This window comes from Neophocaena asiaeorientalis, unplaced genomic scaffold (genome assembly GCF_003031525.2).
Source record: "Neophocaena asiaeorientalis asiaeorientalis breed wild unplaced genomic scaffold, Neophocaena_asiaeorientalis_V1.1 scaffold77, whole genome shotgun sequence".
Classification (NCBI taxonomy): Eukaryota; Metazoa; Chordata; class Mammalia; order Artiodactyla; family Phocoenidae; genus Neophocaena; species Neophocaena asiaeorientalis.
In genome coordinates this window covers 1880942-1899362 of record NW_020174645.1, presented here as the reverse complement: position 1 = coordinate 1899362, position 18421 = coordinate 1880942, and the positions used below count along the sequence as shown (strand labels likewise).

Genomic DNA, 18421 nt, shown 5'->3' with positions numbered 1-18421 from the left:
ACCATCCCTCCCCCAACCCCCCTCCCCCTTAGCAACCACCAGTCTCTCCTCTACATCCGTGAGTCTGTTTCTGTTTCGTAGATAGGTTCGTTTGTGCCATATTTTAGATTCCACGTACAAATATCATATGCTATTTGTCTTTCTCTGTCTGACTTACTTCACTTAGTATGATCATGTCTAGGTCCATCCATGTTGCTGCAAATGGCATTATTTCATTCTTTGTTGTGGCTGAGTAGTATTCCATTATATATATGAACCACATCTTCTTTATCCATTCCTCTGTCGATGGACACTTAGGTTGTTTCCATGTCTTGGCTTTTGCAAATGGTAGAAATGTGTTATTTTAAATATCTTTATCTTCCAAGGATCTTTGGGCTAGAAACTCTCCTAAAAGGTTATCTATTAGGTGGGTGTAAAGCCAGGCTCCCTGTTCCTATATGAGGAGCCAGAAGAAAGACCGTGTTATCTGTGGCCCTGGAATAAGTGGCCTGTCTTTCAAGTTAGCTGCAGTTCACCCCTCTGACTCCGAAAACATTTTCACATGCACCTTTGAGGAGAACCTTCCCAAGACTCTCATCCTTCCCTGCCATCTTAAACTGATGCTGTAGCTCCTACTGATGCCTCATCTTGGGTTCTGAAATGAGCAGGTCGTGATGGTGGGGACGGTCACATGGGTGGGGGACAGTCACAGTCAGCTGCCGGGCTGCTGTGCACACAGAGTCCGCTCCGCACACCTGGGACATTTTCCTGCTCTTTTCTCCCCGTCGCCAGCCATCCCTCCCCCTCACCTGCTTCCTGTTGGAATTTAAGGAGAACTGTTCCTTCTCTTACTTATACACGTATACAGGCAGCAGGTATTTTTGCCCGTCTCCTGGGTGCCAGACACTCCAGGGGCTTGGGAGGTGGCCATGAACAAGAGCAGCGTTCCAGCCCATGTGGAGCTGACATTCTCACCGAAAAGTAGAGCATCACGCTTGCCAGATGAGTGGCTGTTCATAAACGCCGTTATGGGGTAATTGCTTGGTCTTTGTGTTATTGACCTTATTCTTTGTTCGATGGCTGTCCTTGCTTTTGGTGTCTTTTTTTTTTTTCTGAAAGTTTTAGGCTGTCAAATAATTTGTTCACTGGCCACGTGGGGCGCCCTAATGTTTTGCACAAGTCCCAGTAGTGGTGTTAGTACTAGTAGAAAATAATAATAGCAGATGTTTATCAGATGTTCAATGAATTAGGGACCAGGAACTGTGACAGGCAATTTACATGCATAGTTTGTTCTTTGTTTGATTCTTAAGTTTCTCATTTTTGCAGACTTCCACAAAGGAAGGCTTCTGCACTCTCCTTGCAGTTGCTCTTCAGTTGCTTTTCTCTCCTTTTTATCCTCGTTTCTTGGAGTAAAGTTGATGCCCTCAGAATACAGTTTATTTGTGTTTCTTGCCAATGTTCGGGGGACGTGGAGAGCATCTCATAAGTGATGCCAGTAGTCCGATCCCTGCTGGGCTCAGATGCAAGGTCTGATGTGGTCTGGTCCTGCTTGCTCACGTTTATTCTACCCAAAGGGAAGGATTCCCTATTTCTCCCTTAAGTAAGAGGCATGCGATTGGCTGTGTCTGCGATTGGTGGCTGGTTTGGGGAGAGTGAGGAGAGGGAAGAAGGAAGGCTTGGAGAAGACACAGGCAGCGGGACGTGAGCTCCCCTTTCCAGGTCATGCCAGTGGGGAGGAATCATCTATTAACGGTTCTTTTTTTCTCTTTCTTTTTTTTTGGCCACGTCAGGTGCCGCTTGCGGGACCTTCGTTCCCCGACCAGGGATAGAAACCGGGTCCCGGCTGTGAAAGCTCTGAGTCCTAATCACTCAACCGCCAGGGAATTTCCTACTAATGGTTCTTGGTTGCAACAATTTTCTATTTCTACCACTCATACATTTGTTAATTGGAATTCTACTATAAGAAAGAGTTGTCTGTTTGACCCCATTTACTTATTCAGTTATTTAGTTACATCAACACGGACCCATGGCTATTTATTTTATTTGACTCTATGGGTTACCCATCACTCCTATTACTTATTTTGGTGCCCAGATCACCCCAGCCATGGCCATTGGAGATATTTTGAGTTGACTCCTGCATCCTCTTGACAAGCCCTTGCCATGTTTTGAGCGCTTTCTTACTTTCTGGCCCCAAAAGATATTCCTGGTTCATTCCACGTGTACCCAGTCCTGCTTCTGGAAACCGCCATTTCTCGATGAATGGGGACATTCAGTAAATCTTGAACACTTTTGCCTAGTTTTCCTTTGGCAAAGCCAGTGGACCGGATCACCTGCCCCTGAATGTTATCTAAGTTCCTTGCCTCTCTAGTGCATCTTGTTTTCTGTCTTTTTTTAAAAAATAAATTTATTTATTTTATTTTTGGCTGCGTTGGGTCTTCGTTGCAGCGCGTGGGTTTCTCATTGTGGAGGCTTCTCTCCTTGCAGGGCGTGGGCTCTAGGCTCACGGGCTTCAGTAGTTGTGGCACGTGGGCTCAGTAGTTGTGGCTCACGGGTTCTAGAGCGCAGGCTCAGTAGTTGTGACACACGGGCTTCGTTGATCTGCGGCATGTGGGATCTTCCTAGACCAGGGCTTGCACCCGTGTCCCCTGCATTAGCAGGCGGATTCTTTTTTTTTTTAACCATCTTATTGGGGTATAATTGCTTTACAATGGTGTGTTAGTTTCTGCTTTATAACAAAGTGAATCAGCTATACATATACATATGTTCCCATATGTCTTCCCTCTTGCGTCTCCCTCCCTCCCACTCTCCCCATCCCACCCCTCCAGGCTGTCACAAAGCTCCGAGCTAATATCCCTGTGCCTTGCGGCTGCTTCCCCCCAGCTATCTATCTTACTACGTTTGTTAGTGTGTATATGTCCATGACTCTCTCTCGCCCTGTCAAAACTCACCCTTCCCCCTCCCCATATCCTCAAGTCCGTTCTCCAGTAGGTCTGCGTCTTTATTCCTGTCTTACCCCTAGGTTCTTCATGACATTTTTTCCCCTTAAATTCCATATATATGTGTTAGCATACGGTATTTGTCTTTTTCTTTCTGACTTACTTCACTCTGTATGACAGACTCTAGGTCTATCCATCTCATTACAAATAGCTCAATTTCATTTCTTTTTAAGGCTGAGCAATATTCCATTGTGTATATGTGCCACATCTTCTTTATCCATTCATCCGATGATGGGCGCTTAGGTTCTTTCCATCTCCCGGCTATTGTAAATAGAGCTAGCAGGAGGATTCTTAACCACTGCACCACCAAGGAAGTCCCTCTGTTTTCTGTCTTTATCTCTGCTTCCCTCACCTTCCCTGAAGGAACAAGAAACATAGGAAGTTTTGAGCTTCATTTGTTCATTTTCTGCAGACAGAACTTTTTTTTTTGGATGTGAGTGGAGATGAAATCTACCAGCCAATGACCACGACTAATAAAGATTGATCGCACCGTAAATTCAGCTACTTACCTGCCGCTCACAATTTGTTCCAAAGAGCTGTTTCACAGTTATGTTAATTAGATTCTGCCCTAATCATTTTCATTATTTTTGCTCACTTTCCTAGATTCGCTGTCGCTTTCACAGAGTCAATGAAGGAAACGGCACAAAGGCAGTGGGTACGTGTTCATTTCATGTTTTGATTTGGGTTACGCTGGCAAAGTTGCAGGATCAGAGAACAGAAACGCAGTTTTAGTAGAGCTGACATGGTTCCCATCGGCACCGCCCATGGTGGCCACAGCAGTGTGTTATGTTTCCCATATGTTGATGTTTTTTTATTTGGGTAGATACTCTTAGACCGTCACTGATTTTTTTTGTTGTTCTTCTTGAATTGCAAAAATAGCCCAATAGCCAGCTCTTTTCTTTTTTGTTTTTTTGTTTTTGCAAATCTCTCTCTTTTTAAAAATAATTATTTATTTATTTGGTTGTACTGGGTCTTAGTTGCGGCAGGCAGGCTCCTTAGTTGCGGCATGCATGTGGGATCTAGTTCCCTGACCAGGGATCGAACCCGGGCCACCTGCATTGGGAGTGCAGGGTCTTAACCACTGCGCCACCAGGGGAGTCCCCGCCAGATCTTTTCATGCTTTGTCTGTTTTCATTTTATGTGCTCAAATGGGATGATTTACGGACTCCACTGTAAATGCTGCAGCATCCTTGTACACGTTGCGAGTAGCAATCCCTTAGGTGGCAGCTGGAGTTTCCTAGGCTGGACTCTTTATTTGAAGGGCTTTAATGAGTAGAGGGCTTTGTAGCTCTACAAGTTAATGTGTTTATTGACTTTTAAACTTCATTATGACTTGGGGTGGGTGGGTGAAATGAGTGGGCGGGAATCTGAATCCACCGTGGGGAGTTCTGTAGAGGACTTGTGGGGCTGGTGTCTGCAAAACTAAAGAAAAGGCCAGCTGAAAGGTTGCTTTCCTCCGGTGGATCGTAGGCACGATGCTCTTTTCTGAGATGGTGACCCCTGCAGTGCCCCTGGGCCACCAGCCTTGCTGGTCCTTGTGCTTTACCAGCAAACCGTTGTGCACAGCACTTAGGCCCTTGTCATCTGGAGGCATTATTCCTGTTGGTGGCATTTTACAGGCTGTCTTGAGCAAAGGCCCTGGTGCAACGTTGGGGTTGCAGACTGAACCAGCCATGTCTTAACACAATTTTTTATCTGAAGGACTGATAACCAAACTATGGTTACTCAGACTTGGGCATTTGGCAGTCATTTTCTTAAAAATGACTCAATTGAGTGAGTCACTTCAAGAAAAACAACGGGCAGTATCTGTTGCCAATGATATCATTTAAATTTTAAAGCAAAAATTAGAATCTGGTAAGCCACCAGGAAGTGGACGGCTTCCCCTTACATCCTTCCCTGATGAGATCAGTGGTTGTGTTAACAAATGTGAATTTTTTTTTTTTTTTTTGGATGCTGTGTAATGAAATGGTTCAACATTTGCGAGATCTGCGTCACTCAGTGAACCAATATTTTTCAAATGACTAATACGTGGCATCACAGAATCATGCATAGATAACACATCCATCAAAGTGCAAGATAGACCTATGATTCGAATATATCAGGGTATGATATAATTTCAGGTTCCATATTGCAACTAACCTTTAAGAAGCTACCATTTGTTGAGTTTTGGTGTCATGTCCAAGAGTAATACCTGTAATGATCTGAAAAGGCTCTTTAAAGGCCCATATTAAAATATTCCTCCCCTTTCCAACTACCTATCAGCAAGAAGCAGGATTTGCTTTATACACTTCAGCCAGAGAAACATATGGAAACAGATTGAATAGAGCAGCAGATATGAGACTCCAACTGCCTTCTGTTAAGCCAGACATAAAAGAAAGCTTTTCCCTGCTGAAGCAAGTTTATCCTCCATGATTTCCCCCCCTTTCCCTAACTTCTCAGTTTTAAATGTCACCTTTGTCTGTAAAACCTGTGGCCCTCCAAAACTGGTACAGATGTGTTCACTGCTGTATCAGTTATTTTTGCTACATAACAAATCACCTCAAACATAGTGCCTTAAGACAGCCATTTCTCATTTATGCTTTGTGTTGTCTGGGCACTTCTGGCCGGGGTCAGCTCAGTGGGGCTGGGTAGTCCAGCATGGCTTTGCTTACGTGCTGGGGCCTCGGCTGGGATGGCTGGGACAGTTGGTGTCTTTCTCCGTGTGGTCTGTCGCCCTTTATTAGGCTCAGCGGCAGGAGAGAGCAGGCACCAGTGCGTGAGCAGGCTGCAAGCTTCTGCCTGTGTGCTGTTTGCTACTGTCTGTGGGCCAGAGCAAGTCAAGCACGGAGCTATAGCCTCTTGCTCCTTATGGGGCGATCTTCAGGGTGGCCTTAAAAAGCAGGGGTGCAGGGAGGGAGCCACTGATTAGGTCCATTTTAATAATCCGCCGCACTTAGTGCTTATCCCTTGAGATTGTAACACTTATTTATTGATTGATGTATTTATTTTTGGCTGCGTTGGGTCTTCACTGCTGCACACGGGCTTTCTCTAGTTGTGGCAAGCAGGGGCTGCTCTTCGTTGCGGTGCGCGGGCTTCTCATTGCGGTGGCTTCTCTTGTTGTGGAGCACGGGCTCTAGGCGCACGGGGTTCAGTAGTTGCAGCACGTGGGCTCAGTGGTTGTGGCTCGCGGGCTCTAGAGCATGGGCTCTAGAGCGCAGGCTCAGTAGTTGTGGCGCACGGGCTTAGTTGCTCCGCAGCATGTGGGATCTTCCCGGACCAGGGCTTGAACCTGTGTCCCCTGCATTGGCAGGCAGATTCTTAACCACTGCGCCACCAGGGAAGCCTGGGATTAACTTTTCGATGTAATGATGAGAAAACTGCGTTAAATGCATAGACCAGTTATGTTTTGGGCAGGCTTGCTGGCAGTGGTGAGAATATCCAGCAGTGTCCTGTCAAAAGATCTTTTTTTTTTTTTTTTGTCTGAGCCGCGCAGCAGGTGGGATTTTAGTTCCCTGACCAGGGATTGAACCTGGGCCCTCAGCAGTGAGAGCGCAGAGTCCTAACCACTGACTGCCGGGGAACTCCTGGAAGGATCATCTTACATGTCAAGATTAAGTTGACCATTTGCCTGTCACCCAGGAGGTCAGCCACACCAAATCTACCCTCATCCTAGGTTAGCAGTCTTTGTTTTCAGACAGATGCTTTTCCAAATATAATAACAAGGCATTTGAAGAAAGAAATGGAGAAGTCGGCAAAAATTGTTTTGTCTTGGATGATGATGTCACAGGCAGCATCAAGAAAGCTCATAAAAGAAAGGATGAATTTGTTTTTATTGTTTAAAGTGGTGGAGGTTAGTTATTAAATTCGAATGTGAACCTGTTTTTTAATACCGCTTTAGTACTTCTTTTTTGGTGGATGATTTTTCAATAAAGTTCAGCTCAATACCTTTATCTGATTAGTTTTTGCAAATGAAAACTGTGTAGAAACAATATAAAGGTTCATTGTTCAGCCATATCTATGTCATGCTTTGAGATGGATTTTTGTGGAGAGACTACTGGTAGTTACGTGTTCGGAACAGTGATGAAGTTTTTGAGTAGTTAAGTTTCATGCTGCAGTATTGAACTGCCACCTTTTGTTTTTAATTTTCTCCTTCATTTTGGTGAGCAGGCTTGGCTCAGTCCAAACTTAGTTAACCCTACGTAATTATTATCAAACCAGAATCAAATTCCAATTATCCCAGATTAGAAAGATTTATGGTCTTTGCTTCTTACTGCTTTTGTGGTTTCATGTAGAGTCTGTATAGATAAATATAGTTTCGAGCATAAAATCCGGCCTAAAACTTGTTATTTTCTCAAACTTCATTTTTATAAAAACACAGGCTCAGTCTTGATGCCGGTACTGTTAATAGAAATACAATGCACCCTACAAAGATGAGCCATGGATGTAATTTACAATTTTCTGAGAGTCCCATTTTTAAAAGTAAGTGGAAACAAGGAAGATCAGTTTTAATAATCTGTTTTACTTAATCCACCTCCCCGAGTTAGCCAGCCTGCAAAGGATAAGGGTAAAGGTACTCTCCCCAAAACTGCCCTCACTTTTGACACCAAGGGCAAGTTCAGGGGGGTCCCCATCACCACCCTCAAGTTTGAGAAATGGCTTGAAGGACTCAGAACTCACGAAGAGTTACACTCGCTGTTATGGTTTATTACTGGGAAAGGATACAGACTAAAATCAGCCAAAGGAAGAGACGCAGGGGCTGATCCTCCATCGCCCTCTCCCTGGTGCAGTCAAGACATTTTACCCTCTGGCTGTTGATCTATGACCATCTCAACCTCCCGTTACTGATCTGAGACATACGTACGGAGTTTTGCCAACCCGGGAAGCTTACTGCGTTTGGTGTCCAAAGTTTATCCTGGGGCTTCATCGCATAGACTTGATTGATTGATTGTTTGCACACAGGGTTGAATCCAGTCTTCAGGCAGATTGATGCCACTTGGCCCAAAGTGCCCCATTTCCATCACATGGCTGGTCTTTCGGGCATGGCCAGCCCCTACCTAAGACCGTTAGCTGTGGCTGGCCTCACCCTAGAGAAATACATGCCCCTTAGGAATCACATAGATTATTTCCTAGAAGCCCAGGGCAAAAGCCAGACCACCTCTTGGCCAAGGCCAAGTTCCTAACTGCACACCTACTGTATCCAAGATCTTATCATTTCAATACATGAGCAACATAAAAATGACTAAGGTGCTATTTCACTTTTTTTTGGTACTCGGTCTTTGAAATTGAGTGTGCATTTTACTTTTAGAGGCACATTTCCATCCAGACCAGCTCCGCTCCAAGGGCTCAATAGCCTCACGTGCCCAGGGCTGCAGCATTGGACAGTGCGACATACCACAGATATGCACGTGGGGAGCACCCTGTTTCAAGCTTTCCAAAACATATGCTCCGATCTGGTCGTGGAGACACAGTAACAGGAAGGAGCGAAGGGAGAGTATATTTTGCAAGCTGTGGGTTAATTTCAGCCCTCTGACAAAGCTAGGATGCTCCTTTGGAAACATTATTTTGGGACCAACTGTATAGCACAGGGAACTATCTCAATGTTTTGTAATAGCCTAAAAGGGAAAAGAATCTGGAAAAACAATAGATAGGTATGTATGTACACCTGAAAGTGACACAACGCTGCAAATCAACTATACTTCAATTTTTTAAAGAAAAGGCACAATGAGGGGAAAAACAAAGAAACATTATTTTGGATGCTGTGTTGATGAGCACCCTTCTGCCTCTGGCTGACTTCACACAAATTAGTTTGATTGGAGTTCGATAAAGAGAGTTTTATTTTATCTCTTTTAATTTGAAGTGCCTTTGTTTGGGCCCGTTGTTGTTGTTTTTTTTTTTTGCAGTACACGGGCTTCTCACTGTTGTGGCCTCTCCCGTTGCGGAGCACAGGCTCCGGACGCGCAGGCTCAGCGGCCATGGCTCACGGGCCCAGCCGCTCCACGGCATGTGAGATCTTCCCGGACCGGGGCACGAACCCGCGTCCCCTGCATCGGCAGGCGGACTCCCAACCACTGCGCCACCAGGGAAGCCCCCGGGGGCTTTTTACTGGCGTCCGCCTGCTACGTAGTTAGTACTCGTTGTCCAAGTTCAACATCGGCCGTGTTTTGGGACAGTGCTCCTCTGTCGGTCTGTGATATTATAACCTTGATTTGGTGTTTTTAGGAATTAGATTCACTGCACATGTCTAACTGTGATATATGCATTGTGCAAATTTAAAACTAGTCTAAATAGCATTTTGATTTCTTGCTACAGTGTGTAATAGACATTCAGAATACAAGTTTGGGCACTTCTAATTCTAGTCCGTGTTTAGAATACTTTCTCTAAATTCACCAGACCTTTACCAGAAAATGTAACTATTTCACCAATATAATTAAAAGCACATTAGGTATCCACATATCTTAATTGAAGGCTTTTCTCTCTGCAGAAACAATGATTGTGGTTTAATTTGTCTCCACTGGGTTCAAAACCCCACAGGTCTGTGTAAAGTTTAACTGCACTGTTCACATGTTTTTTCTAAAAAAAAAAAAGTACTCAGCTAAGCGGACTTTCTCTAAATTCAAATATTTATTTATGAACTATTTTAAAAAATCTTGAGCATGAGTAAATACTGTTTGACACAGTTATCGAATTCAGAAAAAGCGGAGTGATAACCAACATGGCACGTGGATACACTTTGTTGAGGTTAGTGCTGAGCTACGCTTCCTGGTATTGTTACTTTTTAGTGATTTTTTTTTAATTTGGAAATTTTGAGTCCCTGTCTTCTGGGGCCTAATTCATCTACGCTGCCTTGGCACTCCTTAAAAGTAACTTTCTGGAAGCAGTTAGGCAATACCTAAAGAGTAATTTTACTTTCACTGTGTACATATACTCATCACAATTCTTTTGGAAATTGAAATACAGAAAGCAAGACAGATCTCATTGGCTGTCACTTGCCCGTTCATGGCACAGGGGAGCTCAAAAGGCTGATGTAGGTGTTAGTTCTTTTCTAATCTGAATGAGCTGCCTCTCGCCTAATTGCTGAATTATGCTGTCCTTTGAATTACTGTTACTTCTTCTTCTTCTTGCACGGCCCATCGCTTTGTATTTGATCATCTCCAAAAATCACGTTGACAGCGCAGGAGCTACACAGACCACATCTTTTATTATAGTTTCTACTGTAATGTGAACTTAAAAACATTCACCCCTCTGTTTCATCTTTGGAAACCCTAGTTTGTATGCTGGCCCTCCCCACAAATATCCTGTAAGGGAAACTCCAGGGATTGGTCATATCTTAGGAAGCTAATCATTTTTAATAACTTCTATTAAGACTGGCTTCCCTCAGAGATTTCTTGATAGAACTGCACGTGTTCTTTGCATTTTTTTCCCCCATGTGAGATCCCTGGGAATGGAAAAGTTTTAAAGGAACTCAAAGGATGGAAAACTCATCAATTTCAGAGCATAGATTCTGAGTTAACCTTTCCCATGACCTGGGGCACAAGCTTTTGGGATGATCAGAAGCGTTGCTCTAATTCATCAGATTGCAGAGGCAGAGAACAGAAGGGGAAGCTTTTGAATAAAATCAGCAATGATTCCATGTTATTTGCTCCATAGATTTAACTGTATTTTATTTTTTAATCTTCCTGGGAATTTTCTTGCTGGCATTCCTATTTCTTGAGTTGCTGGGCTAGATTATGTGTTACACATTCATCCTTTGATTTTGCCCAGGGTTGTTTTAGTTTCATCTTTATTTATAGCCTGTTTCACGTCAGATCCCATAAAACTGGATCACAGTTCAGTTCTCAGACGTCCTCCCCATCTCATCTGTGGGTTTTTTCCTTTTCTTGAAAAATCTTTCCTTGTCTGGTTCAGTTGCAGGAATTTAGTGACAAGGTTGTCCCCCCTCATTTTTATTTTGAACATTACTATTATTATTATTAACTTGCCACGCCACGTGGCTCGTGGGATCTTGGTTTCCCCGACCAGGGATTGAACCTGGGCCCTGGCAGTGAAAGCACTGAGTCTTAACCACTGGACCGCCAGGGAATTCCCTGAAATTATTTTCTTTCCTTACTTAAAAACAATTTCTAAGGGAAAAGAGAAGAGGGAGAAAAGAAGAGACCCGTGTCCCCTGAAAAATGCCCAATTTCTGTGTTTTGTGATGTATTTTGAAAGCTATACACTTACAGGCCATGATTTCTTCTAAGTAATTTGTAGCTGTTTTTAAATGACTTTTAACAAAGCCATCATCAGAAGTTGTAAAATAATATTTTTGTCACCTGTAGAGGATGAAATTGTGCATAGATTTTAAAAGTAATATTTATTGTGGTTTCCATTTGGTGGAAAGCTTAATTTCAGAAGGTTATATTAATAAAAGAATGGGAAATCTTTTTGTTGTTGCTGTCTGTCTGGTATTCCATTATAAAAAGGCATAACTGAGCATTTGGGTCTGTTACAAAGTCACATGTATTTATAGGGCACTGACATTTTATATTTAGTAGTGGGTCAAATTAAGTAATGTTTTCTCATAGACTTTAAAAATGGAGGAAAAAATGGAGAATCTTCCCTCTCCACCCTTCCTACACGCACGCACGCGCACACACACACACACACACACACACACACGAGTCTTCTTTTTCATTTTATGCATCAATGAGCTGATCTTCCAAGGGAAATGATATATATAAGGACTTCGACTCGTGTTATTTCAAGGCAAGTGAAACAACAATAAATATTGAGCAAAGAAAGCTAATTTGTATTTAGAGCATTTTAATATAGAAAATGATTTTCGAAATCAATATAAGCTAATTGGCTTTTGCCAGATCGCTTTTCTTACAATGATTAAAAATAACTCAGATGCAGATTCCCTTTATACTGTCCCTCTATTTTCTTGATTTGCTCGGATAAGATCTTCAAATGCCATTTATGACATGTTTTAAAAGTCTATATTGGACTTGATACTTACTTGTTTTGCGGGGGGAGTTCAATAGATTTGGGGGAAATAATCCTCAGAGATAGGTAAAATCAGCAGATAAACCCAGACATTTCCATATAGAGTCAACTTATTCTGTTTATAGAGTTGAGATACCCTTTTAATTAATTAATTTCTGTTTGTGCCCAAAGGAACTTTCTTGAGAGGAGCATTTGGGGTTTACATATTTCTAATTGCATGGCACAGTTCTAATGAAAATAGTAGTAAGGCTGTAATCTCCATTTTGCCTGACAGTCATGAATTGAATTTATATAGAATTATAGTGAATCTGTTTTTGTCAAACACTTGTATTACCTTGAAAGTTAAAATGCTATCCGGGTATATTTTTGACAGTGCTTCAGTATCCTTCTTATGGACATTTTCTGAGCCAATGTTGTAGGCTTAGGTCTGGTTAAAGAAGAGGCACTCTTAGCCTGCACTCCATTCCAATACAATTTTCTTCAGTTTTCTAGTGAAATTATAATTTAACAAAAAGGAATATTTTAGGGCTCTGAGCTAAACTCTGATTTCAAATGGCTGCTATTAACCTTTTTTTTCCCATTAAGGTTAATATCTTTTTTAACTAGTAGAGAAGAGATTTTTGAAGCTCCTTTTTTGCAGGCTTGCTATTTTAAGGGCATTTTAAAAGGGGCTGCATCCTGCTATGTAGCGTATGGAGAGGATACTCAAGACTTTTCGAGGTCTCAGGTACCTCTGATGGATAAATATAAAATGTAATGCTAAGGTCAAAAGCAAAACCAAACCAAGACTTGTGTCTCTGTACCAACTTCCTTATTTTTTTTTTTGGCCGTGCCATGCACGGCGTGTGGGATCTTAGTTCCCCGACCAGGGATCGAATCCACACCCCCCTGCATTGGAAGCCTGGAGTCTTAACCACTGGACCGCCAGGGAAGTCCCTCTGTACCAACTTCCATTCAGCCGTCCTAGGATGGCCAGATGCTGCCTCTCCCAGAACCTTCCCATCCACCAGGCGGAGGGCAGGGTAACTCCCTCTTCTCCCCATTGATCGTCTCTCCCTTGTCAGGACTGCCTCACCTTTAGTTTGTTTCCCAAAACATAAAGCTGATTTGAGGATGAAGGTCAAAGTGGGTCAGCAGACCCATGCAATTCGCAGGATCCCGGTCACCTGGAGGACCACCGGAGCCCTTCACACACGTTTAGGTAGAGAGAGCACGAAGACGCAACTTCTGTGATGGCCACTCTTTACCTAGTTTAGTCGTTTCATGCATGGAGCTGATATTCAGGCCACATGGTAGAAAGATGCACCTTTTTAGACTTTATCACCAAAATGACCATATCTTTGATCATTTACGAGAAACAGCCCTCTGCACCTACTTGACCCTGCTGCCCTTTAAAGCGGATTTCTCACTCTGCTCCCGTAACATCCACCTTTGGGTCTAAACCTGATTTTAAAAATATCTATGTCACTGTTTCGAAACGAGCTTGAGAAATGGATTCTTTTTCTCTCTAGTAGTTTTGTGAAGTTCCGCCAGAAAACACCACCAGGGATAGCACGTATATATCTGGGGACACATATCTAAATCAGTCATGCAAGTGTCACGGTGTCCCTTGATGTCAAAGAGGCTTTTGGGGAGGTCCTTACAGGGTCCTTGAGACCAGTCCATTCACATCCTGGAAGAATCTGCCCCCTGGTGCCTGTTCTCTTGTTTCCCAACATACTGGGTACCCCTCCTCCATCCCCATCTCCATCTCCCCCTCCATCCCCATCTCCTCCTCTGTCTTCACCTTCTTCTCCTCCCCCCTCCCCCTCCTCCTTTCTTCTCCAAAGGTGGGGAGTGTACTCTCTCTATTCAAGGGTTTGTATCCACAGACCACATTTCCCAAAACGTCTGCCTTCAACCTCAGCTCCTGATATGCACCTGATGGGCTGTATCCCTGGCATGTTCTCTGTCTGAGCTTCATCACTTTTCTACTAACATAGTAACTATAAATTGGTAATATTGCGTTATGCCTGATTTAAGGGACCTCTTTGTACTTCTTCCCTTAGATAAGCTGTGTTTTTAATGGGCTAACCCCCATTAAAAGCAGAGGTGACTCTTTGCTCTGATACAGTAACGAGTCTGTGAGTGGCTGTGTAGATGATTCTTTGTGATGTTTTCCAAGAGCATATTTTTATGGCCTTCATTTTCTCTCTAAGCAGCAATGGGAATGGACTGGCACTTACTTTTTTTTTCTTTCTCCCCTCTTTTCAAAAGCCACATGCCAAGGATAAGATCTATGTCCAGAGTCAAGGTAAGAAATTTTAAATATATGTATATTTGAAAAAAAATGAGTCTTTTATCTTGTAGAGATACCTACTGAAATGAAATAACATGATGTCTGGGATTTACTTGAAAATAGTAGAATGGGTACACTTTTATTAATTTTAACATTAAGATAAAAATAAGACTACTTTATAAAAGAATAATTTAAAATGTAGAAGAATGGATAAAGAAGATGTGGCACATATACACAGTGGAATATTACTCAGCCGCTAAAAAGAATGCAGTAATGCCATTTGCAGCAACATGGATGGACCTAGAGATTGTCATACTGAGTGAAGTCAGACAGAGAAAGAGAAATATCGTATGATATGTGGAATCTAAAAAGAAATTATACAAATGAACTTATTTACAAAGCAGAAACAGACTCACAGACTTAGAGAACGAACTTATGGTTACCAGAGGGGAAGGGTGGGAGCAAGGGATAGTTAGGGAGTTTGGGATTGACATGTACACACTGCTATATTTAAAATAGATAAACAACAAAGACCTACTGTATAGCACAGGGAGCTCTGCTCAATATTCTGTAACAACCTAAATGGGAAAAGAATTTGAAAAAGAGTAGATACATGTATATGTAAAACTGAATCAGTTTGCTGTACACCTGAAACTGTCACTACATTGTTTTGTTTTTTAATAAATTTATTTATTTACTTATTTTTGGCTGCGTTGGGTCTTCGTTGCTACGTGCAGGCTTTCTCTAGTTGCAGCAAACGGGGGCTTCTCATTGCGGTGGCTTCTCTTGTTGCAGAGCACGGGCTCTAGGCACGTGGGCTCAGTAGTTGTGGCGCACGGGCTTAGTTGCTCTGCGGCATGCGGGATCTTCCCGGACCAGGGCTCGAACCCGTGTCCCCTGCCTTGGCAGGTGATTCTTAACCACTGCACCACCAGGGAAGAACCACTGACCCGCAAAATAGAGATCAGGGAAACAGTAGCTCCAGAGAACATGTGGCTGATTCTGAGTTTAGGTTTGAACCCGTGCTGAGCCCAGGGTCACGTGAACAAGTCCACCTTATAAACATCACATTATCAAGGCTCTAGTGGTTTCAGGGATACTTTTAGCAGCAGAATCACTCATCAAATGAACTCTTTCTTGGAGCTCCCATTTAAAAAACGATGCACTGACTCAGTATGCGTAAAAGGGGTAAGTGTCAGGGCAGGCCTGGGCTTGGACCTTCCATTCCTCTGCCACAGCCCCTTGTTTACAGCCACGGAAGACGGTGCTGCAGGAAAAACATGGGCTTTGATGCAGCGCATGGGTTTGGACGCAGCCTCTGACACCTAACATTCTGTATCCCGATTAACCGCGATGAACCTCGGTTTCCAGCCGGATAAACTAGAGGACTCAACCTGCTTAACAGGGATTAAGGGTTTCCAGGACCGGGTGGAACACATCCACTCACAGTCTGTGCTGGGGCAGGCGTGGAGTGGACTTTACTACAAACTTTACTAACTGTAGTCTGTATTAGTCAGTGTGAATGGCCAGCTTACGAGTGCCTTGGAGAGGCGGTTCGACGACTTAATTTACATTCCATAAAATTTCACATCTTTTCTGCTCTCGAGATAATCTGTTAAATGTTGCCTCTGGATTTTTGAAATCTTAAAATGTTCGTTTTTTTCAGAGAACTTTAAACTGAAAGCTGTCTGAAAAAGTGACACGGATAACAGGAAATTATGTATGATTTAGAAGGTTGAGATGAGGAATTTTAAATACAGACATAATTTCTATGTAATTTCTTTTAGAGTTTAGTTGGAAATGTTTGGGATACCTGTCACCTATATGCATTTTCTAGGAACTCAAGCTTTCTGTGACCTAGAGACAGTTTGGCCCAGGAATGGATGGTGGGGTTGAAAGTGATGGATCTTTTCTCCTTGGGAACTGTGGGCGAATTTTATTTTATTTTTTATTTTTGTTTTTGGCCTCACTGCGTGGCACGCGGTATCTTACTTCCCCGACCTGGGATCGAACCCGGGCCCTCGGCAGTGAAAGCACAGAGCCCTAACCCCTGGACCGCCAGAGAAGTCTCCTGTGGGCTCATCTCCAAGTGCACAGGCTTGGAGAGATTCATGGGAATTCAGCAAAGCCCTCAGAACTTTAGTTCTTTATAAGAACCGAGTATGACGGTTATTTGCGTGTCAACACAAAATAACTGGTTATGTCTCAACAATGTGAACTTTCTTTTGTTCTCTTTCCTTTGACCCAGGAATTGCAACAGTGCCGAACACCACCTTTAACTGGAACACCTTCCTTCAGCGTTCAGGTAAGAGATGAAATCTTCGGGTAGGATTTTGACTCAAGTGCATCTCGCCACCTTGCGTCAGTTCCTTGCTAGGTTCACATGGTTTTGAAGAAGAGGCCGCCAGGGTCAAAGAAATGGACTCTTTGGATAGAACAAAGGAGGGAGCAAGGCATGATTAGAACAAACTCGGTTTCTCCCCGTTTGCCGAGGTGTCGTCAGTGGTCCCATCCCAGTGAGGATGGGGGTGCAGCTGAGACGCAGGAGGACGAGTAGTGCCAGCCTCTGCGACGCTGCTCTTCGGACAAACCTCCCAAACACCTAGTACCTTGTGACGTTTGTCCTTATTAAGGATGCCATCCTCCTGTGTTCATTCGGTGTTACTTTATTAGCTACACACATAAGAAGTGACTCTTGTGGGACTTCCCTGGAGGCCCAGTGGTTAAGGCTTGGCGCTATCACCGATGGGGCCGGCTTCGATCCCTGGTCGGGGAACTAAGATCTTGCAAGCCGCGTGGCGTGGCCAAAAATTAAAAAAAAAAAAGTGACCATTGTAAGATGGAGGTCAGATTAAGAAACAAACTTTTAAACCACTTGAAATCTCAGCACCAAAAAGGAACTGCTATTAGTGTTTTGATGTATCTTTCTCAACAATTTTTCATATATATAAATGCTTTTCATGCATTAATATATAATATTAAATTATAGCTGTATTAACCTATTATATATTTTTGTCTTTTAAAATCATCATGTAAATATATAAATATGTGATATTTGTATATTTATCATAAATGCATATGTATGATACCTATATTATTTATATTATATATAGATTATATATAAATTATATATAATTAGGTGTGACTTTATATTTTATGTTTAAATAATACATACGTATAAATAATCATATATATAATGGTTTTTAAAAGACAAAAGTAGAGTCAAACTGTACTTAACGGCTCTAACCTGCTTTATTTATTCATTATGTTAGTAACAATATGAGCTAACTTATTCTTTCTTAAAAATTTCTAAACTAAAGTAAAATTTACGTGGCGTGAAGTACAGACTTCTAGGGTAAGATTAGATGAGTCCTGACAAATGGATAAATACCCTAATCCAGACAGATCACATTTCCACTGCTCAAGAAAGTTCCCTCTTGTGCTTTTCCGTATTTCATTCCCATCCCTCTGTAAGGGACCCCATTCCAATTTCTGTCACCATCGGTTCGTTTTACCGGTTCTTGAACTTCATCTAAGTGGAATCACACAGTAAGTACTTTTCGTGTCTGGCATCTTTTTTGCTCAACGTCACGTCTTTGAGATTCATGCACATTGTGTGCTCCTCCTTTTTTATTACCGGGTCCTATTCCATTGTAGGGATGTGTCCCACATTGTTTCTCTATTCTCCTATTGATGGACTTTTGAATTGTTTTCCATTTTTACGTACTATAAATAAAACTGCTCTCTCTCCACATTCTTGTGCAAGGATTCTGGTGAATAGCTTGAGTGTAGGGTGGATCCATGCTTAACCTTAGAAAAGAACAGCCACACAGTTTTCGAAAGTGTTGTACCATTTTACATTTCCACAGACATTGATGAGAGACCTAGTTATGGCACATCCTTGCCAACAATTGGTGTGGACAGTCTATTTAATTGTAGTTATCCTAGGGGATCATGAAATGGTATTTGATTGTGGTGTTGGGCATTTATGCATCGATATCTTCCTTGGTGAGGTGTCTAGCCAGGCCTTTTGCCCAAATGTTTTAGTGTGTTGTCTTTTAATTCTTGGTCTGCAGGAGGGTTTTCTGCTTTTTTTTTCCCCCTGGGTAGAAGCTTTTTGTCAGATACATATATTGTGAATGTTTTCTTCCATTCTCTGGTTTACCTTTCCGTGTTCTTAGCTATGTCTTTTGAAGAGCAGAGG

General features: G+C 42.6%; 1 protein-coding gene across 4 annotated transcripts in view; it reads left to right on the top strand.

Moving 5' to 3' along the window:
* Positions 1-18421, top strand: part of GLT1D1 (glycosyltransferase 1 domain containing 1) — a 155452-nt gene that overhangs the window by 37993 nt on the left and 99038 nt on the right. For all 4 annotated transcript variants that reach the window (XR_003004995.1, XM_024758483.1, XM_024758485.1 and 1 more), the window contains 3 exons: positions 3579-3630; positions 14196-14232; positions 16466-16522. Coding sequence is in view for 3 of the 4 variants with exons in the window: in XM_024758483.1 (XP_024614251.1) it covers positions 3579-3630; positions 14196-14232; positions 16466-16522 (146 nt within the window). In the remaining variant the exon portion in view is untranslated. The remainder of the gene's footprint in view (positions 1-3578; positions 3631-14195; positions 14233-16465; positions 16523-18421) is intronic.